Source organism: Pseudochaenichthys georgianus, unplaced genomic scaffold, assembly GCF_902827115.2.
Source record: "Pseudochaenichthys georgianus unplaced genomic scaffold, fPseGeo1.2 scaffold_223_arrow_ctg1, whole genome shotgun sequence".
In the NCBI taxonomy this organism is placed as follows: Eukaryota; Metazoa; Chordata; class Actinopteri; order Perciformes; family Channichthyidae; genus Pseudochaenichthys; species Pseudochaenichthys georgianus.
The window spans coordinates 557,049-584,885 of record NW_027262869.1 but is presented as its reverse complement, the minus strand read 5'-3'; the positions used below and the strand labels follow the sequence as shown (position 1 = coordinate 584,885).

Genomic DNA, 27,837 nt, shown 5'->3' with positions numbered 1-27,837 from the left:
CGTCTCCCTCTGTCTCCTGTATACTAGGGCTGTGCATCACTGGTCTCACGATTCGATTTGATTATCCTGTCAACGGTTCGATTCAATTCGATATCACGATTCATACCAATGCGTTGCATCCTCAATTTTCTATATTACTGCACATGGCTTATTTTTCATTTCATTTGTTTCCTCCCCAAATCTCTAAAAAAGGGGCTGCAACGGATCTGATACAGACTGATTCAGATTTGAACACTTTACTGACATCAGTGAGCGGAGCGGAGTGATCTAGATCTGCATGAAGGTGTTATTTATAATGACCGCGTCGCTGCACATTATCCCGCTTATCACACGGCCACATTCTCAACAAAGTAACGATATGACTCCCAATATTAATTTAAATGGTTTTATGGATTGAGAAAATTATTTTATTGATTTAAAAAATAGTTGTATTGATTTAAATTGACATGCATCCGCTAAGAGAAATAGTCCGTTGTTACCGTTTGAACTAACGTAGTAACGGCAGGAACTGCTTCGGTAGCGTTTTTGAGGAGCTTTTTGATTACAGATTTGAAAACATCGTTGCTTGCTTTAAAAGTAGCACAATTCATTATGTCAAACCTTGGAAAGTATCTAGATATCCCTGCCCTAATGCCAAAGTAACTGCACACTGAATATGTGTCGCCGTTTGATGTCTGTCTGGACCGCTGCGTAAAAAAGAGGGTTTCTGCTCCGTTACTTCTCTTCTTACTTCTATAAGAATAAAACAAAGTGGACAGAGATCTCTTTTTCTCCCCCTCTTCTCCCCGCTGCAGCCCAGCAGCTGATCTCAAAGCACACTCCCCTCTCCTGCAGGGGGTGTGGTCAGCTGCAGCTCACAGAATCAGCCCCCTGCAAAAACAGCGCTGGAAAGAGCAAATAGAGCGAAATGAGGCGTGGCTAAAATGCAGGATCTTTTTGGTATTTTGAAAAAAAAACTATATTTATATACTTTATATAAGTATGGCCCTACAATATATTGTTCAAATATCGCATGATAGGTCCACTTTAAGTGAGTTTTTATTGTGTTAACTTGTGTATTTATGCTTTTTAGATTGACTATCTCTCTTTCTCTGTCCGTCTGTTCTAGAAACCGAAAGGAAGAGAGAGACGTCACAGCTGTCACCAATGTGACAAATCCTTCACAACATCTGGACATTTAAAGAGCCACCTGCTTATTCACACAGGAGAAAAACCGTACAGCTGTGAAGAGTGTGGGACAACTTTCAATAGATCAGGTGCTCTCAAAAGACATCACCGTATTCACACTGGAGAAAAACCGTATTGGTGTGAAGAGTGTGGGACAACTTTCACTACATCAGGTGCTCTCAAATCACATCACCGTATTCATACTGGAGAAAAACCATACAGCTGTAAAGAGTGTGGGAAAACTTTCACTAGATCAGATGCTCTCAAAACACATCAACGTATTCACACAGGAGAAAAACCGTACAGCTGTGAAGAGTGTGGGACAACTTTCAGTACATCAGGTGATCTGCAAAGTCATCACCGTATTCATACTGGAGAAAAACCTTACTGGTGTGAAGAGTGTGGGACAACTTTCACTACATCAAGTAATCTCAAAATACATCAACTATTCACACAGGAGAAAAACCGTACAGCTGTGAAGAGTGTGGGACAACTTTCACTCAATCAAGTGCTCTCAAATCACATCAACGTATTCACACGGGAGAAAAACCGTACAGCTGTGACGAGTGTGGGACAACTTTCACTCAATCAAGTGCTCTCAAATCACATCAACGTATTCACACAGGAGAAAAACCGTACAGCTGTGAAGAGTGTGGGACAACTTTCACTACATCACGTGCTCTCAAATCACATCAACGTATTCACACGGGAGAAAAACCGTACAGCTGTGAAGAGTGTGGGACAACTTTCAGTACATCAGGTGATCTACAAAATCATCGCCCTATCCATACTGGAGAAAAACCGTACTGGTGTGAAGAGTGTGGGAAAATGTTCACTACATCAAGTGCTCTCAAAACACATCATCGTATTCATACTGGAGAAAAACCGTACAGCTATGAAGAGTGTGGGACAACTTTCACTCAATCAAGTGCTCTCAAATCACATCACCGTATTCATACTGGAGAAAAACCGTACTGGTGTGAAGAGTGTGGGAAAACGTTCACTAGATCAAGTGCTCTCAAATCACATCTTCGTGTTCACACAGGAGAAAAACCGTAGGGGGTTTAAGAGTGTAGGAGCCGCAATTAAGCATATTTTGGTTTTTTCACAGTTTACAATAAACAATTCCCATCTATAGAGTGGCGAAGTCACGCCCATCTACTTCCGGTCCATGGGACCTTATTTCGGAAAAATAATGTATTGAAGTCAATGGAGAGAGAAAACGTATCTTTCGATCCCGTTTGAATAGTGCCATGAGTTACACATATGATGTTTGTCAATCTTAAAAAATTATTTCCATGTCAAAAGAGACACAATTTGTCGTAAAACTGTTGAAATATAAAAAATATGCAACTACAAAGACTACTAATCCCAGACTAATCGCGTAAGTGATGTCACAATTGTCTTCCTCCACTAATACCTCATTCACATCAACGGTGTTTCGGGGCCGGTTCGGAGCTGGAGCTTGAAAAGCACCGGGTTTTCCTCTTCACACCGCAGCGGAGCAGCCTCTTAGCTCCGGAATCCGGTTCATTTCAAGCACCAAAAAATTTCCGGCCAGAGCAAAAGCATTGCATATGTCACTCTTACGTCGAGGCGGGGGCGGGATCAACAACAACAAGAAGCCCGCGTTTGATCCAGTTTGTACACAACGATGGAGAAACTTAACAAGCAGCAGTGGTCCACTGAAGAGACCAGTTACCTACTGGGAATCTGGTCTTCCGAAGAGGTACAGAGGAAGCTGGAGGGGAGTACGCGGTCCAAAGCAATTATCCAACAATTGCAGAAAGAGATGGCAACCGCTGGTTTTTACCGTACCGTGGAACAGATTGGCAACAAATTCAAAAAAGTCAAGAAGGACTATCGGGAACAAAAGCGAGACCTCGGACGGAGTGGTAGCGGTCGTCCAAAAAGAATTCCACATTATGACTTGCTAGACTCGGTCCTCGGGGACAGACCGACGAGTGGTTTTGGATCCACGGTGAACTCGCTTTCTCTCATGTCGATGTTGCAGGACGAGTCGCTGAGTGTGCAGAGCTCATTTGATGCCGGTGAGTTATGCATTACCCATTTGTTTCATTTGTGACTACAACATAAACTAAACCATGTAGCTATCGATAGACCTGGTAATAAAGCTAAAGTTGACCTACTACAGCTACCGGATGTGTGCATCCAAACCAATAATAGCCCTAGCATGCTAATGCTAACAATAATAAACAAAGGTATCCCCATGGCAAAGACAGCTAACGCCTCCAATGTATCTTCTTTCTTCTCACTAACGATTTATGATTCATTGTGTTTATATTGTGTTTACAGAAATATCTGGTTTGGAGTGTACTGTGTCGGAATCACCACTGCCGTCGGCGTGTAGCTCGCCAATGAAGAGTCTCCTTTTCCCACAAGCAGCTCGTCCCAGGAATCTCTGGTGAACCTAATCCAGCCGGTGGGCCGACACAAACAGGGTAAGGTTTACAGTGGTTATAATAGTAATACTGTTCCCTGTTGCCATGTGCATTTATCATGCCATAGTCATTGTAGTAGTTGTTAAAGTTATACAACTGCAGCCATAAGAACAATACAACATTTCATTACACAGTATATAATATACATCTCATAAAATGCCATGAACACAGTGTTGACTTTATTTTTCTCTTTTTGTTGTTAAAAGGAAGCGGGATTTATCATCTGGCCTTCTGGAGAAAAGTGAGGACAGGCTTCAGGAGCAGGGCCAGGCGATGCTTCAGGAGGTGCATGTGGCCAATGCTGAGTTCCTACGAGTTTTTACCAGAATCGAGCAGAACAGCCACTCAATGCTTGGCATGGTAGACAGGCTTATGAAGGTGATGGAGGCCAACAACGAAAGCTGACCATATTTTTGTATGTAAATAGTTCATACCTTTTTTGTATACACATTATAATTATAGTATATTCGCCACACTTTTTGGTGAGTTATTGTCCATTCAATAAACAAAATTCATGTCTGATCCATTTTATTGAAAAAACGGATAGGCATGTGTATTTGAGTTAAGAATATAGTCTAAACCGTTTGGGTATCACTTTTTTATAAGAATATAGTCTAAACTACAGAAAAGCTGCAGATAGAGTCATAAGAAAGGAATGCAACTGATTTAATGTGTAATCTTTTTATAGGCAACAATTTAAGCTTTGTTTGTTCCAGGTTTAATATTACTCGTGTGCAATCCTTATCATTTAAAGTGCCCATAAAATGATGTTTGAAATGTAAATGTATACTTGCAATGTCTTCCTAGGAGAAGGCCCACTCACAGATTGACACACATTTAAATACAGGGCATTCACTTATGATATGACATACTGTACATTATATATATGAGCCCGATCAATATGTTTTTTATTCTGATAACAGTATAGAAGCATCAGTATAAACAAGCTACATTGATAGGGATCCTTTTTCTTTTTCTTTCCTGTCAAATTAATATAGTTTTTAGTAAGAATATACTATTTTGATAAAGGGTAATAAGATTGAGTATTGCCAATAATTAAATGAACATGTTCCACTGTTGTGTAGATGAACAGCAGTCATTGTTATTATGGATATATAATAAGGACTGCTGTTAACAATGGTTATATGATTTTGGGGAGGCCAGGACTGTATGATAATGTTCTATATTATTTGTAGTTATTTTGTCCAGTTTCAATTGTATTCATAACTCGATGTGCTTTTTATAGTTTTTTTCATTTGATTTTACAATATAGTCTAAACCACAGAAATGACTCTGGAAAAGCTGCAGATAGAGCCATAAGAAAGGAATGCAACTGATTTAATGTGTAATCTTTTTATAGGCAACAATTGAAGCTTTGTTAGTTCCAGGTTTTATATGTGCAATAAGTTCATTTCAATACGTTTTTCAATAAACATTGAACCAGTCCGGCCCTCGACTAGTAACCATTTATTTTTATTTTGGCCGACTGTGTATTTGAGTTAAGAATATAGTCTAAACCGTTTGGTTATGCACTTTTTTTATAAGAATATAGTTCATACCTGTTTGTATCTAGATGCTGTGATTTGTATACAAAATAAACACACTTCAAGTCTGATCCAGTGATTTTATTGTAAAAAAAAAAGAAGAGGCATGATACAAAATAAATCAGGTTTAACTGCAGTAATATTAGTGGTCCCCCATGTTGAAATAGTCCATCAATGCGGATCTAACATCAGCTCCTTCTTGTCTACCATTATCTGGTAAGGGGTGTAAAGCGGGTTGGTCGTACACAAGTTCATGGCAATCGTCAGTGAAGTTGTCGCTATGTTCCTCACATATGTTGTGTAGGACACAGCAAGTCACTGTCATTATTTTGCTGAGCTCCAGCTCGCAGTCGTTCCTTTTTAGGAGGCACCTCCATCTTCCTTTTAGCCTTCCAAACGCCATCTCAACAACCGACCGTGCAATGCTCAGCCTGTAATCGTAGGTGTGCCGTTCAGGGGTCAATCTCCCAGTGTCCAAAAATGGTTTCATTAGCCATCTTTCCATTGGATAGGCTGGGTCACCAATCAGGTAATGTCACACATCACAGCCAGAGATGGTCATTTTGTTTTGGCCTAGCAACACGCCATCACTGATAGCCACCCAAAGATTGGATTGTTTTAGCACTCTAGCATCATGTACACTACCTGGGTCGCCAACACACACATCCCAGAACATCCCCCTGCCATCAACAACAGCCTGTAGAACAACAGAATGCCATCCTTTTCTGTTATAATAGTCCTTGGGATAATCTCGGGGTGCTAAAATAGGGATGTGGCCATTTCCACCAACTTCTCCACATCAGGAAATGTGATATGTAGTGGAAGCAGCACTTCCATGGTTGCCCTGCAGAAATCCTGAACACAGAGGCAAACGGTGCTTTGGCCTCCCCCGAAAAGATGGGTGATGGTCCTGTATTCACCTCCGGTGGCCAGCTTCCAGAGGGCAATTGCAACCCGTTTTTTATTGGGTATACACAGACGGTAATTTGTGTCTCTTCTCTCCATAACGCCGCTGACCTGGTTGCAGATGTAGTCAAAGGACTGCCTGGACACGCGGAAATTCTGCATGAATTGTAGAGGGGAGAAGTCTGGAACAATGGTGTTCCACCAGTCGGAAGATCTGGGCTGTGTCCAAATAACACGCGACCTCCACTTTTCCGCCAGCTTCAACATGATCTGTGGAAATAACATTGAGAATCAGTTTGAATGTTATACCATAGTAATTAATTTAGCAAAGCTGGGTAGTTTGAGCTTGGCGCATGCAGAGGCTAACAACAGATAACTCTAACATCGAGTAGGACGTATATTTACCTTCTTTCTCCTACGGAATCTGAATCATCGTTGATGTTTAGGATTGTAAACCAGTTTTGAATTTAGCATGTAACGACTGTAACATTGGTAGTAAAGTCGTCCCATTTCTTCCATTTCGTTTCGTCCATTGTTGTCGGTGTCAGCTGTGAGGGGTTTCCGCACGGTTTGGCTTTATGAAGCAGGCACGCAAACGGTTACGTCATGACGCAAACGGTTACGTCATGACGCAAACGATGACGCAATGACGCAGCACCAGTCGGACTCTGGGCGGTGTGAAAAGAGCCAGAGCTAAACCGAAGAACCGGTTCTGAACCTGAATAGCTTTAGCACGGAGCTTGAACTGGAGTTGCGTTGGTGTGAATGAGGTATTAGACATGTGAATTTCGGTTCCGCTTTTCGATGCCTGAGGAAATGTTTCTCGCTCTCCGTAGCCTATTGTATGACTGCGGTGGGGCGGGAAATGTAGCGCTGTACCCTCTACCCATAAATATATAAACACGTGTTTATATATATATATCTCTATGGTTGTACCTACACTTCCTAAAGCGTAACCTGGGACCAGGGCCGGCCCGTCGCACTGGCATTATAGATGTTCGCCTAAGGCGCCAGATCTGTGGAGGCGCTGCGCTGACAGCTCCCCCACATATACAGGTGAAAATTACTTTTGCGACACATTTATCGCAAGAAGTGTAGCACAAGTCAAGACCGCAGATTTGTCTATACTGCCACAGAGCAGATTCGTCAAGTTGTAATGACTGATTTGAGAGGTTGTAATAAATAAAGTTGCAGTTGTAATGGAAAATATATTTAAAAAATATGTATTTTTCTGCAAGTGAACATTTCATCTCTAAGTTCATTTTTTTTCTACAAGCTACAAAACTTTTTTTTTCTTCTGTGACTTTAAATTTGGTTCACAGTTACGTGGGTATTTTATACAAGTGTACATTTGGTTCACAGTTACGTGGATATTTTATGCAAGTGTAAATGTAAGCACACAAACTCAGATTTTTTTTCTGCAAGTGCTCACATCAGGTTTTACACACTCTCACATTTTGCACCATATCTACCTTCATAATGTTTGCTTATCTGGCGCCCGCAGCTCACAGCCAACGTGCGAGTGAGCGTGGGAGAGAGGGAGGGTCCACCGGTACGCGCTGTTGTTATTAGCATAGATCTGGTGCTAGCTGCTCTAACGGAAGAAGAAGATGTTTCTACAATGATGTGGAGGGAGAGTCCTCTCCAGTCAGACTGAGGCTGATAACTACAGCTCAGTGAGGTAAAGGACTCCGAGTGTTTAGATAGTTAGGGCCTGAGCACGTAGTGCAAAGACCTATTGAAATCGTCAGTATTATTATTCTTCTGTTACCGGTTCTGCACTTTCGACCTGTTTTTGAGGGGGTTACGACACTATTCATGTAGCGACATTTGGCAACGCCGCCAGGACCGGTGAAAATGTTAACATTCTGGATTCGATGGGAGAACATTTTTCAACTTGCTCTCTAGCGCCACCTGTGTAAATTCAGTGTTTCGAAAAATGTACAAAGTCGCAGCGTAAGTCTGACGGACCTGAAATTTTGCACACTTATCCGGGTGGAGCAGCTCTACATATTATCCTCTCATATCCCGAAGCTCCGCCTACTTTGATTTTTTTTAAATTAGCATAATGTGAAAAACATTGAAATATTAACTTAAATTCCAATTTCTTGATTTTCCAAACCAAACGTAGTGCACAGCATCAATGGAGGGGCAGACACATTACCGTGCAAAATGAGCACGAGGTGTGGAAAAATGTGGCCGACATCAATCAAAACGTATTAGCAAAAGGGTGTGGCCTACACATAAATGCTCACAATTCATCCAAAATGTATCCAAATATCACAGATTTCGGTGGATAGGTTCAGTGTGTCTTGGGGAATAGGCACAACAAACAATCTTCATTTCGAACAATAGGGGGCGCCAAAAACACAACTAATTTATATCTCAAGAACCGATGGACTAAAAAAATATATATTATCATAGACATACTGGCAGGGTGAGTATAAACTGAGATTTAAAGGGTCGCAACCAATGAAAAATGTGGGCGTGTCCTATTCAGTTTTTTCTCGAAATCGAAGGGTTAAAAAATGTACCGAGCCATAAGTAGGGGAGAAAATGAGTTACGGCCTTTAAATTCGGAACGCATGTCACAGCCCACAACCTTTTCCAGACTGTAGAAAAGAATCGGACGTTTTAGCAAATATGTCTCAGTAGCGCCCCCTATTGTGCGGTAGTCAAATATAGTTTCTTCGAACTACCCGAAACTTGGCACAGAGATTCCTCATGGAAATGCGGACATATTTCAAAATGGCTTCCATTATCTCCGCCCCCCATGAAGTCGGCCATTTTGAAATATGTCCATTTTAAGCGCATTTTCGCATACTTGTCCTAGGAAAATGATCGGAAAGATTTCAAACCAGGACAAGATCAGCCCATATCCAATGTGATGCTAAATTGCGAATGCATAGTCGACTGCTCAAACGGGGAGCTCGTAAGCTAACGGAACATGTACCAATTTTGACGATTTAAATGCCACAAAATCGCTAAAATGACTTTCGGACGCAAAACTTGGAACACACGTCACAACCCACGTCTTTTTCCAGACTGTACAAAAAAAATGTACATTTTTGTACACCAGCTCAGTAGCGCCCCCTATTGTGCGATAGTCACATATAGTTTCTCCAAACTACCCCAATCTTTCCACAGACATTACTGATGGAATTGCGGACATATTTCAAAATAGCTTCCATTAGCCCCGCCCCCCAGAAAGTCGGCCATTTTGAAAAATCTGTGTTATTCATGCATTTTAAGCGCTTTTTCGCAAACACCTCCTCGGGAATAGATCGGGAAAATTCCAGTCCAGGACAAGTTAAGCCCATATCCAATATCATGTTAAATTGCGAATAAAATAGTTGCTAGCTCAATCGGGGCGAACGTAAGCTAACAGAGAATGTACCATTTTTGACGATTTACATGTCTCAAATGACTCCAAACTACTCGCATATAGTTTTCCAGATATTCACGAAACGCTGTATACACATTACTATTATGATGGCACACAAATTTACCAGCAACAACTCTGCTTATTAATTTCCCACATTAACCATAAACACCCAATACATATAAAACTCCTAAACAATGTATGGTGAAATGTTTTCCATCTTTGTTTTTCTATCTACGACTACAAACAGTATTTCCACTACAAGCACAACAGTAACACATCTTTCTATGCAATACAATAGAACAGTATGTGTTCACAGCCAATCCATGATTTAATGAGTATTTCCTTTGTGCTAAGAGCTGATTTAGTATATTGCATCAACGACCTTTTCAATTAAATTGACAATTCTTTTGTGTAATTAATAGTGTGTGAAACCAGGCAGAGTGAGTGACATGGTGTTCATTTCCACTATGCCAAAGCAGTTTACAGTTGCTGACGGTGTAAGGTAATATATATTGTCCTAAGTAATTGTATGTAGCTGTGTTCAAAGGAGTACATGTTACAAGGCCGTGCGGGGGGAGCTGCCAGACCCAGATGTCCTCAAAGTCAGCGAGGTATACAAGGACCTCTCAGCAGACATCTCACCACGAAAAAAAAACGAATGGCTCACTACTCAACTCAATCTTGTGCACAGAGCCTATAGAACACATAATTTAAACCAGCAGGATGTAAACAGAGGAGAACAGCCGGTCTGATTTAGTGCCATGTGATTATCCTGTAATGAGTAACATACACAGTGTTGATCGACTATATAAACAGTTCATTTATTGTCTCGATACATGTGTTGTGTAAGACATTTGAATCAATTTGATACATCAATATTAAATGTACCTTTATTTTGAAAAACTTTATTGTGAATGACAAACCGGATGTCACATTTCCGGTATTTCCGGTTTAGGGAGAGACTTAATTCAGGTAGCTTGCCTTGGCTGTCTGTGTGCGCGGAGGTTTTGTCGTCAACAGACTCATTAAACTACCCACTTCTCGGTACATAGAAACCCTGCTCCACGGTCAAACGTGAGTAATATCGCAATTGGTGTGTTATACTGAAATGTGTTGACCTATACTTTATACTTTATTTATATATATATATGCTTTTCATTGGAACACGCGGTGGGTGTGTGCAGTGCTAATGCTAATACCTAGCGCCACTTGTTTTGATGTACGTTTTTGTTGGTAACCTCGCTAGTTTGTATCTTTTAGTGTTGAGGTGGGCACCGTTAGATTCTGTGTCTCCTTGCGGTCATAAACAATGTGTTGGATGTGGAGCTAGGATAAGTAATAAGGGAGCTAGGAGTGATTTTCGGTGCAGTAATAGGTTAGCATTTTTCGCTCGGGGCTAATTCAGAGGCTCACTGTTAGCATTGTGTGTTTTTTGTGAAAAAATAAATGAAAAAGATCAGTTAAATTAGTTTTTTTCCCATTCTATGGATATAAAATATTCATAGTTTATTAAATATTAAGCTTCCTTAGACGTTGTTTCCTGAAAATGACGCGATTACGGGTCCGTGGGGCCTAAGACGATAACAGAGTATGTTTTATTTTTATTTTATTTATTTTTTCACAACAGTTGTATTTGGATGGAATGAATACCTATAGTGATAATTCAAAGTAATAAAATGATTTTTACAGTGAAAACGTTCAAATGGAACTGATGGTTCCCAAATTACCCAGAGGTGAGGTGGACTTTATTTTTCTAAACCTCTCTAAAAGGTCAAATTTCACTTGTTTTGCATCAATCTTGATACAGGGTACTTATTATATGTTATAGTTTGGATTCCTAAAGCTTTTAGTCTACTAAACTCATCATTCAAGGGTGGTTTTCACTATAAGTAATGTTTTTTTTTTTAGGCGGACATTAGAATTGACATGTTTTTACTATGTTCCATCTCAATTTACTTTAAAATAAAAACATCTCTATTGTACGGTAGCCCTGAAGTGCAAGAAACCACAGCATTTCACAAAACACAACAGAATTTCACAAAACACAACAGCATTTCACAAAACACAACAGCATTTCACAAAACGCCACAGCATTTCACAAAACACAACAGCATTTCACAAAACGCCACAGCATTTCACAAATCGCCACAGCATTTCACAAATCGCCACAGCATTTCAGAAAACACAACAGCATTTCACAAAACGCCGCAGCATTTCACAAAACACTGCAGCATTTCACATTGGACGGAAAGGGTATTCCTTAGGGAGAACACTTATTGTTTGTGATATTGTTTGTGGACAGAGCCAGCCAGAGAAGCACTGCTGTGATTGGTTGTTTTTGCTGCCAATCAAGAAATGACTTCGTGATTGGACCAACACATCAGCCGTTAGCTGTTAGCACACACTCAGAGCTCACAGCTCCTCATATCTGTTCAGAAACTGGACAAAAGTTAAAGATATGCAAAACACAGACTGTCTATGTCATGGTGAATACAGTCGCTGCTTTATTTATGTCTGTATGATGTTGTTGTGAGTGTGGACGGAGCAGCTACAGGTTAGTTTAGCCTGATCGATCCGATTCCGATTTACATGGAGATCCGGCCCGCCCCCTCTCCAGCGTCTTTTTTGAATCACAGGAGTAAACACAGAATTAATTCTTTATTAATTCATGGTTTTTAAGGGGGTTATCTCCATGTAAATACTATGGTAGACTACCCAGTTACTAAATCAGCCTACTATCACCTAAAGAACATATCTAGGATTAAAAGACTAATATCACAGCAGGATTTGGAAAAACTTGTCCATGCCTTTATCTTCAGTAGACTCGACTACTGCAATGGTGTCTTCACAGGTCTCACTAAAAAATCTATTAGAAAGCTGCAGCTGATTCAGAACGCCGCTGCTCGAGTCCTCACTAACACTAAGAAAGTGGATCACATCACTCCTGTTCTGAAGTCTTTACACTGGCTTCCTGTGTGTCAAAGAATAGATTTCAAAATACTGCTGCTGGTTTATAAAGCACTGAATGGTTTAGGCCCAAAATACATTACTGACCTCCTGCTAAACTATGAACCATCCAGATCTCTCAGGTCTTCAGGGACTGGTCAGCTTTCTGTCCCCAGAGTCAGAACTAAACCTGGAGAAGCAGCGTTCAGTTATTATGCTCCAAATATCTGGAACAAACTCCCAGAAACCTGCAGGTCCGCTGCAACTCTGACTACTTTTAAATCCAGGCTGAAGACTTTTCTTTTTGTCGCTGCTTTTAATTGAACTATTCATATCTTAAACTGCACTGTAACTTTTATCCATGTACTTTTTCTTGTAATGTTTAATTGAACTATTTATATTTTAGACTGCACTGTAACTTTTATCCATGTATTTTTACTTAATGTTTATTTGATTAGCTTTTCTTTTTTAATGCTTAATGTCTTTCATTTTTTTTTTTGTAAAGCACTTTGAATTGCCTTGAGTTGAAAAGTGCTCTATAAATAAACTTGCCTTGCCTTGCCTTACCCAATATTCGCATCACTCTAATCGCTTGAGTTTCACCGCGGCTGTCAGCTGTGTTTGCTCCTGTCATTCAAACAAGACGCACTGGAGAGGGGGCGGGAAGTATCTCCATGTAAATCCTATAGGAGATACCAACTACAACAAAATGAACATATTTGACAGTGATTTAATTGTAATACACGTTTCAAAGTGATGCCGAAGTAACTAATACTGATAACGGTTAGTAAAAACCATGAATTAATGCTTTGACAAGTCTGCAGACAAGACGGCAGGCGAAAAGCTTTTAAAATGCGTGTTTTCAGAATGGAATCGGATCCATCAGGCTAAACTAACCTGTAGCTGCTCCGTCCACACTCACAACAACGTCATACAGACATAAATAAAGCAGCGACTGTATTCGCCATCTGTGGTTTGTACATATTTAACTTTTGTCCAGTTTCTGAACAGATATGAGGAGCTGTGAGCTCTGAGTGTGTGCTAATGGCTGATGTGTTGGGAGGGACCGGTTGGGACATATTGCGCTGTCGGACGTTGACCAATCACGAAGCGTCATTTCTTCACTGGCAGCAAAAACAACCAATCACAGCAGTGCTGTCTGGCTGGCTCTGTCCAATCATAAACAAGAAGTGTTCTCCCTACGGAATACCCTTTCCGTCCAATGTGAAATGCTGTGGTGTTTTCTGAAATGCTGCGGCGTTTTGTGAAATGCTGTAGCGTTTTGTGAAATGCTGTTGTGTTTTCATTTTAACTCATATGCTAATATTAACCAATACACAGCTTCAATTATTACTTTACTTACCTTGACCACATAACAGCTGTATTGAAGGTTTGCTTTTTGATCAATAAACACAACAACAAAAAGCAAACTCCACTGGTATGGAACATACATGGCCTAATATCAAGAGGAGATGCGTTTATTGAGTAAACAAACAGTCAAGGGCAGAACGTCTGCACAACCCACTGCACCGCACGCCACGGTTAACCTGTTAAGCCGGCGGGTCCCTGTTTTTTTTTTCCACGACACTGTGTCTCAGAGCATCTTAATATTTAAAAACCTATTAATGTGTTATACCAGATTAAAGAGAAGAATCTCAGCTAACTGACGATAAGAACTATTTTTACCGAAACAAAACAAAGGTCTCACAAGAAGCGTTAGCATTAGCCCTTAGCTAAAACGGGCAGATGCTACTTCCGGTGCTAACTAGCAAAAACGACCTTTAAAACTTAATGTTTTCTGCACAAACTACATATCATCTGAAAGCTGATACTCCACAGATTATTTTTGTTATAAGTATCATCACTGTAGGACACAAACTCACTGAGCTATCAGCCAGAACAGAGAAGAAAAAAAACAACAGTTTTCAAAACCATAACAATAAGTATGTCTTACCGTTGCTGTTTTGTGATCAAAGCTCTTGTTCAAGGGAATAGAAACGCTGCTTAAGGTTAATCCAATGTCTCTTAGTCACTTTAGAATTGTTCCTGATAATCTATCATTACATTCATGGCAGCAGAGTAGGTATAAAGTTTTGCAGTCCCGAGTTAATGCTGTCTCACGTGCTGTTTACGCAAACCTCTCTCTACTTGACGTAAGTGTTTAGCGGGACTTACTAACTGTCACTCGATTCTATTGGCTCCAACGGTTCAGAAAAGGTGTCAATCACCCAAATCGACCAATGGGTTCCAAAGATATGATCCTGCGTAGTATAAACTACGCCCGCTCCATTACGCATTACGCAGCCAGAAGGGAGAGCTTCACCACCGAGGCGAGCAGGTGCTAGAGATGCTAGCTGACGATAGCGGGGCTTTGATCATACCAAATGACTCTTCGTCGGATGATGAAGATCTCCTCCAGCCAGACCTGGATCCGGGCAGTAGTGACTCGGATGTTGAACTTCCACCACGGGAAAGGTATGTAATCTCTCTGTTTTTATATATATTACTTATGTGTTTGGTGGAATTGCGTCACAGTGCTAGCTTAGCCACGAAGCTACAGGAATGATTAGGCAAAATGCTAAATAGTTTTACTTGTCTTTTTGGAGTTACATTTTCTAAATGAATGGCCAGTGAATGAATATATACATGCGTTTACTTATTTATTTGGTGTAATATTATTTATTTATAGTCCAATATTATCCTTTTTATATATTACTTTTGTGTTTAGTGGAACTGCATCACAGTGTTAGCTTAGCCAACAGGAATGATTAGCCAAAATGCTAAATAGTGTTACTTGTCTTTTTGGAGTTACATTTTCTAAATGAATGGCCAGTGAATGAATATACATGTGTTTACTTATTTATTTGGTGTAATATTTCATTTATAGTCCAATATTATCCTATAAGTATAAGCCAGTGAATTAATCTAATCTCTTTGTTTTTCCACATTTGTTAGATGCAGCAGGACAAAGCCACACACCCAGAAGACTGTCAGGGAGCAGCTTGCTGCAGAATTGTTGGAGTTTGCTGAAGGCCCTGCTGAAGGCCCTGCATCTCCACCACCCCCTCCTCCACCACTCACATGCATGCCCGAGTATTATGGGGAAGATGCAGTCCGGGACACGAACGTTTGAGAAATTACGAACGGCTCATTTCGGAGGACACGCGCGCATCTGCTTGACGCCGGGACGACCAGCGACCCTCCCCTACAGGCGCTCGGACGCGAAGGCCCGCCCACAACTGCGTGCACGTCTGTGACCGCAGTTTTAATTCATTTTAGTCTAAGTTATCTCAGTGGGTCTCAAACATTTTGATCACAATTTATGTAAACACATATTTACAAGGCACTCTTTTATAATTATTGGGATAAAACAGGTTTGAAATCATTCCAATGTATACTATAGGACAGTAACCCAGATGTATAGTTTTAAACTAGAGATACAAAAATATGCAAAAATAAAACGGTAAAATAATATATGAATGAACAACAAAAATAATATAAAAGTTAGACTGTTGCAGCTTCAGTGGTTTTCAGGTTACAGTTACATAGCAGTGAATATAAACAGACTGATTAATGTGAATATTACTGTAAACTAACCTGTGTAAAAGTTTCTCGAATAAATGTAATTTTTTTGGTGGAAGAAGCATGTATAATTTGTTTACCCTGCCCCTCAAAGAATCGGAATTGAGAACCGTTAAGAATCGGAATCGAAAAGTAGAATCGGAATCAGAATGGCAGCTCGCGATCGACGTGTTGGAGAGCCCTGTACTAGAGTATCTAAAGAATACACAATATACAGAAAATACTGTATATGTGGCACCCCTGGGATGTGTGACCACATTGATATAATAATTATTATTGTTTGGAGTTGGAATATGCCTTTGTTTTGTACATCTGTCTATTTTCATTTCGTTGGTGGGGTTGAGCGGTGCATTTGGTAGTGTGGCGGAACGTTTGTGTTCCGGGGACTGGTTAGAGGGACGGACTTCCGGTGTTTCCTCAGAAGCAATCTGGAAGGAAACCAAATAACCCCTTGTCCTCATTGCTCCTATCTCACCTGCTCATTACAGGTTAGTAAAAGCTGCACAAATCATATGAACCCCTCCATAATGTTCGCGTATATAGTGTGACGGCCCACTAAGCGTGTGGAGTGTTTGTAGCGCTGTGTACATGTTAAAAAGAGTATGAATGTGTGTGCGTATTAGCTTAGCTTTCCCCGCGCGGCGCCATCTTGGGGATAACGTGGTCTGACACGGAAATGGTGCGAGTGAGATAGTAGGCTTGTTTGAGACACATTGCGGCTCGCCTCGAAAGTAGACGATCGCAGCCGGGGGAGGTGTCAAAAATCTCGTTTTAAATCGGACAGCTCGGACTCGGAGTCGGCTTGACTGGCTGGGTTTGCAATGGCGGAAATTGATTTAATCTTGCCATTTTAAATGATGTATTCAATAAATAAGGTTAAACCAAATCATTACATTACAATAGATTTTATTTGAATGATTTGGTTTAACTTAAAGAGAAACTTTATTGTTATTGCACATATTACAGGTACTGAGACAACGAAATGCAGTTTAGCTTCTAATCAGGTGCAACAAGCAGTGAAGTGGAAAGTAATGTACACAATCTACAGAATAACATATAGAATGAATTGAATGATGAATAAACAGTGGGGTATGAATACACTGAGCAGGTCTCCCTTGGAAAAGAGATCAATGATCTCAATGGGATTTTATCTGTATAAATAAAGGTTTGAAATGAAATGACACTAGATATCAGCCTGTGAGCAGTATGAACAGTGTGTATGAATATGCTAAGATATATAAAGTATTACAACGGTAAGCAGTATAGTATAAAATATATAGATATTAATTTCATGATGATAAACATTGTGGAACAATGATGAAAAATGGGAATGGATGTCGCGACGTAAAACTGACACAAAACAACAAGAAACTTTTGCCAGCCAATGGGAGAGCTTCATCAGCAGCACGTGGTAAAACCCACCAATGAGAGCTCAGCTCGAGATACCAGCGAGCCGTTTCCCATCAAGCATTTCGCTTCCGCAGCTCGTGGAGAGCAACTGCGCCAACTCGCCTCGCCTCGCTCTCAAGGCTGCGGGCGTCTTTGTCCCGCGAGATTTCAAAGTCTCATGTGGGCGAGCCTCCAGAGCAAGTCGGACAAAATGACTAACCATCATGCAACGCACTAGCAAGACGTTGATCGCAACTGCGCAGGTCTTGCTTGTCTCAAACAAGCCTAGTGTGTCTGAAGGCTCCCGCCCACTAAATATTTCCATACATGTGAAGTTATGAATAAATGTGCACCTTATGAAAGGTATAGTTTAGGTAGTGTTATACTGGATGTGTGTTACACAAGTATGCTGTAGTGTTTGTAGCATTATGATTCTCGAGTTTAAATGCATTTTAGTGACCTGCAATGAATGGCAGAAGGGTAATAGTCGAAATTACAGTTTCAAGGGATATTTAATACAGGTTTAATACTGTAAACAAGATGTATGAAAGGTACAAAAAGATTAGTGAATGTAAAGTTCAGCTTGAATGTGTGCTTGTCACAGAAGGGGTTATTGACAGTGGATGTGTGTTGATGGAGCTGTCAGAAAAGTGAATGATTAAGTAAATATATTGAAATGCATAAGAGAATTTAGATGTTTAAATACGTTTGTGTAATACAACTACCAACAGAAGCAATCTGGAAGGAAACCAAATAACCTGTGTCCTCATTGCTCCTGTCTCACCTGCTCACAGGTATCATCACTGTTACTGTGGTCTTCATATCGGGGACCTGTAACATATACATGGAGTACATTAAACAGTCTCCCTAGCTAATGTTTGCTTTCTGTGTTAACTTAGTGATAGTTTCACACGGATAGCGCTATAACCGTGGTTCAAACAACCATTAATGTCACTTTCTATGTGAATAAAGTCATTTTAATGAAATAAAAGTGAACTAACTGAGCTGTAAGTTAGAATGTAAGTTGCTACACAGATTATGATGAATTATATCTAAATATTTGTATTATATTAATAATAATTTACACAGAAAACCAAGTTGTTATCGTAATGGTTAAAGTAATGTGCATGTAACGTTAATAACTATCTGACCTTTCTATCATGTTCTCCTCTGCTTAGCATCACATGGACCAAATGGATCCATTTGGACCATGTTTACGTCACAGCAGCATAGATGAGACAAGGCACTGCACGTGGTGTGATAAAACACTACATAGAAGCATCTAGAAATAGAACATATCATTGAATAAACTCTTTGAATTCCTCCTCTTCACTGCTGACAGTTTATGAATTATATCTAAATATTTGTATTATATTAATAATGAAGCAGCTCTGTGGTCTTCATCAGGACAGCTGATGAGCAGCATGGAGGAGAAGAAGGAGGCCCCTGGAGCTCAGGTCAGTGTGCACTTCATCACAATATATTCCTAATTCCAGCGTTTCCGCCAGGCGGGCGTCTTGCCTTCATTTGACGCCCTTATTCAGCTCGGAACGCCCTATACAGACATAAATAAAGCAGCGACTGTATTCACCATGACACGGACAGTCTGTGGTTTGTACTTGTTTAACTTCTGTCTAGTTTCTGAACAGATATGAGGAGCTGTGAGCTCTGAGGGCTAACAGCTAACGGCTGATGTTGGTTTTGTGGTTCACATTGTCACTACCCGATCTGCAGCCCTGCCCTATCTGCAGTGCGCATGTGCGAGAAGGTCCGCCATATTTGACAACTCCATACGGCAACTCTAATGGGACATTTGACGTCTAGACGGCTGCCCGATTTGCATCGTGCATGCGCGAGTCATAAACGTCTCAAATATCTTTATTAAAATATTTTGTTATTTGAGATAAAATGAAGGATATTCACAGTTAATGTAATTAGATGTACATTATGAATGCCATACATATTGCATACATTTACAATCAATATTTCTTCAGCATGTGTGATAGCTGTCCAACAGAAGTTACATCCATTTCTCACTTATTCTGACAATGCACTTAACCCAATAAAATGACCCAATAAAAAGAGTTGTTCAATGATAGTGAAGTCACGTTGTGATAACAATAACTCATCTCTCTCATTCAGATTAATATTGTTGGGTTTTTTGAGTGTTCTTTTTCTGCTTTGCCAAACGCCACTGTGTCAAATGTCCTATTAGAGTTGCCGTATGGAGTTGTCAAATATGGCGGACCATCTCGCACATGCGCACTGCAGATAGGGCAGGGCTGCAGATCGGGTAGTGACACACATTGAAGATGGCGTTGCGGCTCTGCCTACACTGCGTTACTAAAGTTACTGATAGGGTTGCAAAGGGGTTGAAAGTTTCCATGGGAAGTTAAGCTGGGGAATTTTGGAAATATTCGATGCAAAATTAAACAAAAAAACATGACATTTCAACAGATTTTCTTTTTTTAAGTAGAACAGAACAAGTTTTAATTATTTGATTGAACAATTATTTGTTTCATTGAAGAACAAAAACAGGAATTTTGAGTTAAATGTTACTCATCCCCCCAACCCCACTCACTAAAAAATGAACAAAAATGCACCCCAATCCAAAGATCCCCACAAAGTCCCATTCAAAATGTTAAATGAAAAGAGCCCTTCTCCCTCCACAAAGTCCCATTAAACATGCACATCTTCCTTCAAGCGATCCACGTTCAGCTTTTCGACACTCTCTTTTTTCTCTTCTCACAGTCATGGCCTTTCTCCATGGAGATCTTTTCTTGCCAGTCACTTCCTTTACCCTAGTTGGAGCAATGGCATCTATAACATTTTTTTATTTTTTGAATTTAAATGATCTACTAGCTCATTTACTGAGATGTTAGCAGGGGCACGTGTGGAAGAAACATCCCGAGTAAACATTTCCCTCGTGTTTTCAGTTAAATATCGCTTTGTGGTTACCTCTTTTTGAACATTTGTGTGAACAGAAATAGAGCTCTCAAAGGAATGGTCAGAGAGCGCAACATCAGTCACCACAACCTCAGAGATATTCAGACCCTTTGAGATCATCAAGTCCAGAGTGTGCCCCTTGTTGTGCGTGGGCTCCGTCACATGCTGAGTCAGTCCATTGAATTGATCTATTTAAAACAAGAGACAGTGTACATTAATCAACATATTAAAAACATGTAAAAGTGTCGAATTAGCCAAAAGGCTATAATGCTGTGGCCCTTGGAGAAGAACATACACACTGTCTTTGAGACATTTGGTTGCAAACAGTTATTGTTAAGCCAGGATGTAATATTCTCCAACACATCAGGGACCTTGGTAGCAGCCTCTTCTGCGGTTCTGCCATGAGTAAAAACAACTGTATCATCAGCATACATTAATACATCACATTCTCCACACACAGAAGGCAGATCATTTATGTACATACTAAACAGGATTTGGCCCAATACAGAGCCCTGTGGTACTCCAGTTGACAAACACTAGACTTATGGTTCTCAATTTGAACACATTGGGAGTGGGATGAAAGATACGAATTAAAGAGGTTGGTGAATTCTATAGAAACATTTAAGTTGAGTGTAGCGGCAATATCTACATTGAGTATTTTTTGCAATAAGATGTTGTCAAAAGCTTTCCGTAAGTCAAGGAACACGGCCCCCACAATCCCACCCCTGTCCATTGATGTCTGAGTTGCAGCTCGTGAACACAGTGTCCTCTGCCGCTGGGAGGCACGTAAACAACAAACAGTAAAATACACCCACATTCTCTAGGCAGATAAAAGGGTCGTAACGTCATGCAGAGAATTTCTACGTTGGGATTGCAGGTTTTACATTTGACTGAGTATGATCGGCACCACAGATCATTAATATACACACAAACACCGCCTCCTCTGGTTTTCCCCGAGTTCGCATCCCTGTCTGCTCGAACAAGGGCGAGTCCGGGTCCTTCAAAGAGAGATTCAGGCATCGTAGATTGTAGCCAACTTTCCGTGAAACATAATAAAGAGGCCTCGAGAAATTCATGACAGTACCTTGTGTATGTCCTTAGTGTGTCCACGTTGTTGCTCAATGAGCGCAGGTTTGTGAGAATGATGGATGGAACTGGTGGCCGGCTGAATCTCCGCCGTAGGCGATTCTGAACGCCTCCCCTCCTTCCTCGTCTCTTTTTCCTGGTGTTTCTAAGCGGCTCCCGAGGGATTTCATCCAATAACGAAGAGCACAGATGGCTTGGTGTATTCGTAGGAGGCCGATCGCATTGTAGCTCTAGCATAGCCTCGCGGCTGTAGCAGCGCAGAGGCCGGGGCTCCTCGCCATACCTGTTCGTGCTGTCACTCAGGTGTGTCTTGGAAAGTTGAATGGCCAGACATGGTCTGCAGAAGGCCAATGTAATCCACAGGATCAAAAGCATGGTCTCTCAAAATGACGTTTCATACAGACACGACAACGTTTAGACAATAATTAGACCAAAAAAACAAAACACAAGAGGAACGGAGAATACTGAGTCTCGCAGTGACAGGATGCCGACTCCCTCTGTCTCCTGTCTACTAGGGCGGTGCATCTTCACTGGTCTCACGATTCGATTACGATTATCCTGTCAACGATTCGATTCAATTCAATATCCCGATGCATCACACCAATGCGTTGCATCCTCAATTTTCTATATTACTGCACATGGCTTTTTTTTCATCAATGCATACATGCAGTAAATACATATGAACTCTCTTTTTATTATTTAGAAAGTGCTTCAGAAATCAATAACACAAATGTCTTGACATTAATTTATAAACCAAAATAAATGAATTGTATATGTCTAGCCTGCCTATATCTGTGTGTGAAGTTGTTCCATCCTTAAAAACTAAAAAATAATGCTTCTGCAGTCTAGCTGCAGCTTCTAGCCACGGCCTTCTGTTAAAAAAGGACACTGAATGTCCTGAATGTGGCATCACACACAGGACTTGAGTCTGAACACAGCAGACAACAGGAGTATTTACAATAGCATATACAAACAAAACTACTGCATGTGGGTGCACACTCACATTCTCTGTCTTACTGTTACATACATCCCATGAATTTGAGACTAAGTTAGCTTCATTATATCTCAGTGATTAAGTGAATAATAAAGTTTCTATCGGGTCACTGTCAGCCTGTCACTCATTATTTTCAGGGAGGTTTGGAGGAACGGAGAGGAGACGGTGATCGCGGAAGCTTTTTTCCTCCTGCCTTCACAAATTTTACACACGTATATATCATCTGAAAATTGCTAGAGGACATTCATACTCTGCAATCCAAGACTTAATTAAATCCACCAAAAACCTTATTTTTGAAAAACATAAATCCCTGTGTCTCAGAGCCGCAGCGACACGGAGTGATTCAGAGCGGGTCCTTCTGCTGTTGGTTCTGGACTGGTGTTCTCGTGTTGGTGGATAAAGCAGACTGCTCCGTGTTTGGTGTTGCTGTGCCGCTGTCACGTCTGTTCCCTGATCTCTGCGTCACCGACCGATTTGATATTAAAGTGACAGAAAAAAAACGTTATGGATGCAACGTTACTACGCTATAACCGATTATCTTCCGTCATTGCATCGATACCGAATCGTCCGCATCGCAATGCATCGTAGAAACGACTATTTTCAACACCCCTACTGTATACCAGAGGTGGGAGTAAGTCATACATGTGCAAGTCTCAAGTTACTGGGGTGAGAGTCAAGCAAGTCAAGTCCTACGAAATCCTGATGAATAACCCCAGTTTAAATCAGTTAAAAGACAGTGGTTATGAAACTAGAGTTTTATTTTCAACATTAACAACAATGGAGAGTGGGGCTCTGAAATCATAAAACAGGTAATAGGGGGAATAATTGGGCAGTTGTGTGTGGGTGGTGCGTGCGTGTGTGTGTGTGTGTGTGTGTGTGTGTGTGTGTGTGTGTGTGTGTGTGTGTGTGTGTGTGTGTGTGTGTGTGTGTGTGTGTGTGTGTGTGTGTGTGTGTGTGTGTGTGTGTGTATGTGTGTGTGTGTGTGTGTGTGTGTGTGTGTGTGTGTGTGTGTGTGTGTGTGTGTGTGTGTGTGTGTGTGTGTGTGTGTGTGACGTAGCAGCCTGCGGTCGCTCGTTAGCTGTTGTAATGAAGGTAAACACAGTGAAGGCACAGCTCTTTGCAGCTGGTGCGGCTCTTCTTGAACAAATAACTCTACACCCCTGGCCGAAATGTCCCTAAAATGAAGTCCGAGTTTGAAATATATCTCAAATTATGTATGTATTTCCCCACATAAACATAACAGTCTGCAATGAAACGGCTGTCTCCTGTGCGCTCTGCTTTCTCCTGCGAACGAGAAGAGACTTTCTCTCTCTTCTTTTTCTTTCATTGCCAGGGGCTTCGTACAATACAAAAACAAATGCAAATATTTTATTTTAAAAAGTAAAGTCCTTTTGAGTCATCTGTCTCTAGCCTAAGTTTCAAGTCATGAATACCAAGTCAAAGTCAAGTCGAGTCTTTTATCAATGTTAGTCAAGCAAGTCTCAAGTCAAAAAATAGTCAAGTCATGTGACTCGAGTAAAGTCACGTGACTCGAGTCCCCCACCTCTGGTATATACTTTGGTTAGAATATTGCTGTATTACTGTATCAAATATAATAAACACAAACAGTTGATAAGTAGTATTTTGTTAACTTTTGTTGACCTATCATGCTAAATGCACTTCCGTATGTCTTTTATACATGAATATGTGTCCCCGGTGTTCCAGGGAACTCACCAAGTGTCAGAAAACACAACCCTCTCTATTTTCCTCCATACCCGAATCTCTAAAAAAGGGGCTGCAACGGATCTGATACAGACCGATCCAGATTTGAACACTTTACTGTCGTCAGTAAAGTGGTGCTACGGCTATTGGTCAATTCTCCACCTATCAGGGGAATGAGAGGTTGGGCCACGGCCGGCCATTACCACTCGAAAGCACTGGAGACGCTGTAGTACATATGCCAGGCCTGTAAGTGGCGCTGTAGTCTGCCACAAAAGCAGCGAAGAAGACTTCCCTTGCATGGTTGCCATGGTTGCCCTTCTGTTTATTCTCCGCTGTGGCTCTTTTTCTCCCTCCCCGAGGCAAGCGTTTGCGCCTCCTGCTTTAAAACAAATGAATAATGACTCTATATATTAATGCAAGGGATAATGTGCAGCAACGCGGTCATTATGGGGAAAAGAACACCGACAGGCTGATCAGGAGCCCGATGCGAAGCGGAGGGATCTAGATCGGCATGAAGGCACATTATCCCGCTTATCACACGGCCACATTCTCAACAAAGTAACGATATGACTCCCAATATTAATTGAAATGCTTTTATGGATTTAGAAAATGATTTTATTGATTTAAAAAATAGTTGTATTGATTTAAATTGACATGCATCCGCTAAGAAAAATAGTCCGTTGTTACTGTTTGAACTAACGTAGCAACGGCAGGAACTGCTTCGATAGCGTTTTTAGAGCTTTTTGATTACAGATTTGAAAACATCGTTGCTTGCTTTAAAAGTAGCACAATTCATTATGTCAAACCTTGGAAAGTATCTAGATATCCCTGCCCGCTGTGTAAAAAGGAGGGTTTCTGCCCCGTTACTTCTCTTCTTACTTCTATAAGAATAAAACACGGTGGACGGAGATCTCTTTTTCTCCCCCTCTTCTCCCCGCTGCAGCCCAGCAGCTGATCTCAGAAGGGGCGTGGCCAGCTACAGGGGGCGTGGTCAGCCACAGGGGGCCTGGTCAGCCACAGGGGGCCTGGTCAGCTGCAGCTCACAGAATCAGCCCCCTGCAAAAACAGCGCTGGAAAGAGCAAATAGAGCAAAATGAGGCATGGCTAAAATGCAGGATCTTTTTGGTATTTTTAAAAAAATACTATATTTATATACTTTATATATTAGGTATGGCCCTACAATATATTGTTCAAATATAGCATAATAGGTCCACGTTAAGTGAGTTTTTATTGTGTTAACTTGTGTATTTATGCTTTTTAGATTGACTTTCTCTGTCCGTCTGTTCTAGAAACCGAAAGGAAGAGAGAGACGTCACAGCTGTCAGCAATGTGACAAATCCTTTACAACATCTGGAAATTTAAAGTGCCACCTGGGTATTCACATGGGAGAAAAACCGTACAGCTGTGAAGACTGTGGGAAAACCTTCAATCAGTCAGGTCATCTGAAAATACATCAACGTATTCATACTGGAGAAAAACCTTACAGCTGTGAAGAGTGTGGGACAACTTTCACTACATCAGGTGATCTCAAAAGACATCAACTTATTCATACTGGAGAAAAACCATACAGCTGTGAAGAGTGTGGGACAACTTTCACTCAATCAAGTGCCCTCAAATCACATCAACGTATTCACACAGGAGAAAAACCATACAGCTGTGAAGAGTGTGGGACAACTTTCACTCAATCAGGTGCTCTCAAAGCACATCAACGTATTCATACAGGAGAAAAACCGTACAGCTGTGTAGAGTGTGGGACAACTTTCAGTACATCAGGTGCTCTCAAAGCACATCAACGTATTCATACTGGAGAAAAACCATACAGCTGTGTAGAGTGTGGGACAACTTTCAGTACATCAGGTGCTCTCAAATCACATCACCGTATTCATACTGGAGAAAAACCGTACTGGTGTGAAGAGTGTGGGAAAACGTTCACTACAACAAGTAATCTCAAAACTCATCACCGTATTCACACTGGAGAAAAACCGTACAGCTGTGAACAGTGTGGAAAAACGTTCACTCAATCAAGTGCTCTCAAATCACATCTTCGTGTTCACACAGGAGAAAAACTATAGTGGTTTTAAGAGTGTCGGAGCCACAATTAAGCATATTTTGTTTTTTCACAGTTTACAATAAACAATTCCCATCTATAGAGTGGCGAAGTCCCGCCCATCTACTTCCGCTCCATGGGACCTTATTTCGGAAAAATAATGTATTGAAGTCAATGGAGAGAGAACACTTATCTATTTTTCTATATCATTTGAATAGTGCCATGAATTACACATATGATGTTTGTCAATCTTAATACATAATTTCCATGTCAAAAAAGTCACAATTTGTCGTAAAACTGTTACATTAGCATCACCGATCTGTTCTACTTCATGCTATCTGCAGAAATGGTTGACATTAAACAGACCAGGCAGTTCAGAGAGAATCAAAGGAAGGCAGGCAGCTCTGCATGACATTCTTCTGGACGTGTTTCATTGTGGTGATAGTGAGGGGAGTCAATCCTTTTGTTAACAAGACAGTAGTGACGGCCATCTTGGTGACGTATGTTATTCTGCGAGACCAGAGATGTAGTTCATTGAGCGTTTCACAAACAAATGTGTTCACAGTTTTACGACACTTTTTTTTTTGACTTGCAAAATTATCTTTTAAATTGACAAACATCATATGTGTAATTCGTGGCACAATTCAAACGGGATCGAAAGATAATCTTTGTCTCTCCATTGACTTCAATACAACATTTTTTCTAAATAAGGTCCCATGGAGCTCCACCGGAAGGGGAGGGACTTCGCCACTCTATTGGCGAAATTCGCCGTTTTGAATCCAAAATAGGTCGTTTGTGTGATTCATGTAGATCTGCAATACAAATATTTCTTGGGTATGGGGGGGGTCTGGGACCCGGAGTAATCTGCGGCCGCGAGCTGTTATGTGCCATCATGACACGCATGGTGTTCTTTTTTTATATATTATAATGCAGCGCGAGCTGTGTGCTCGAGTCTTCCTGCCTGTCGGCTCTGCTGCTCCGCGATGATGGTCTAGCTTCAGCAGCCACATTACCTACGGGTGCGTTTGTTAATATTAACTGTGCGGCCCGGAGTCACTGTGGCACAGACTGGACCGCTGGTGAACAGCTGTTAGAACGGGCCATTCAGGTGTTTAGAGCAGAGCTCCCTGTCGGAGCGCCAGAGCGTGATGTGCACCGAAAAGTTGTTCTGTCGCAATATTATCGTTGAGCTAGCTAACTAGCATACATTGTCGCTATCTGCTAACGTTAGCTTTAGCCTTCGTTTTCTAATAGTTTTTTTTTCATAGGCTATAAACGGAGGTGATATAAGTATAGAGCTTGTACTTGAGTAAAAGTAGAAGCACTCAGATCTTGTCCTAGAGTAAAAGTAGACATACTCACATCTTGTACTTGATTAAAAGCAGAAATACTCAGATCTTGTACTTGATTAAAAGTAGAAGTACTCAGATCTTGTACTTGATTAAAACCAGAAATACTCAGATCTTGTACTTGATTAAAAGTAGAAGTACTCAGATCTTGTACTTGATTAAAACCAGAAATACTCAGATCTTGTACTTGAGTAAAAGTAGAAGTACCAGAGTGTAGGAATACTCTGTTAGTAAAAGTACTGCATTCAAAACGTTCCTCAAGTAAAAGTAGAAAAGTATTCTCATCAAAATATAGTGAAAGACAGTAAAAGTAGTCGTTGTGCAGATTGGTCC

The 27,837-nt window shown here is 40.9% G+C and overlaps 2 protein-coding genes and 1 pseudogene across 2 annotated transcripts in view; 2 read left to right on the top strand and 1 right to left on the bottom strand.

Moving 5' to 3' along the window:
• The window catches only part of LOC117441960 (uncharacterized), a 605,495-nt gene that overhangs the window by 49,281 nt on the left and 528,377 nt on the right, over nt 1–27,837 (bottom strand).
• LOC117441961 (zinc finger protein 721-like) overlaps nt 1–27,837 on the top strand; it is a 143,217-nt pseudogene that overhangs the window by 25,269 nt on the left and 90,111 nt on the right.
• On the top strand, nt 2,313–5,221 carry LOC139433353 (zinc finger and SCAN domain-containing protein 29-like). Its single transcript, XM_071202318.1, has 3 exons — nt 2,313–3,218; nt 3,484–3,592; nt 3,836–5,221. The coding sequence occupies exons 1-3, from the start codon at nt 2,822–2,824 to the stop codon at nt 4,032–4,034; spliced, it is 705 nt and encodes a 234-aa protein (XP_071058419.1). The 5' UTR covers nt 2,313–2,821; the 3' UTR covers nt 4,035–5,221.

Excerpts from the sequence above, each read along its gene's own strand:
- LOC139433353 (XM_071202318.1), top strand. The coding sequence starts at position 2,822 with ATGGAGAAACTTAACAAGCAGCAGTGGTCCACTGAAGAGACCAGTTAC. Across the intron at positions 3,219-3,483 it reads GCAGAGCTCATTTGATGCCG|AAATATCTGGTTTGGAGTGT; the intron begins GTGAGTTATGCA and ends TTGTGTTTACAG. Across the intron at positions 3,593-3,835 it reads GCTCGTCCCAGGAATCTCTG|GAAGCGGGATTTATCATCTG; the intron begins GTGAACCTAATC and ends TGTTGTTAAAAG.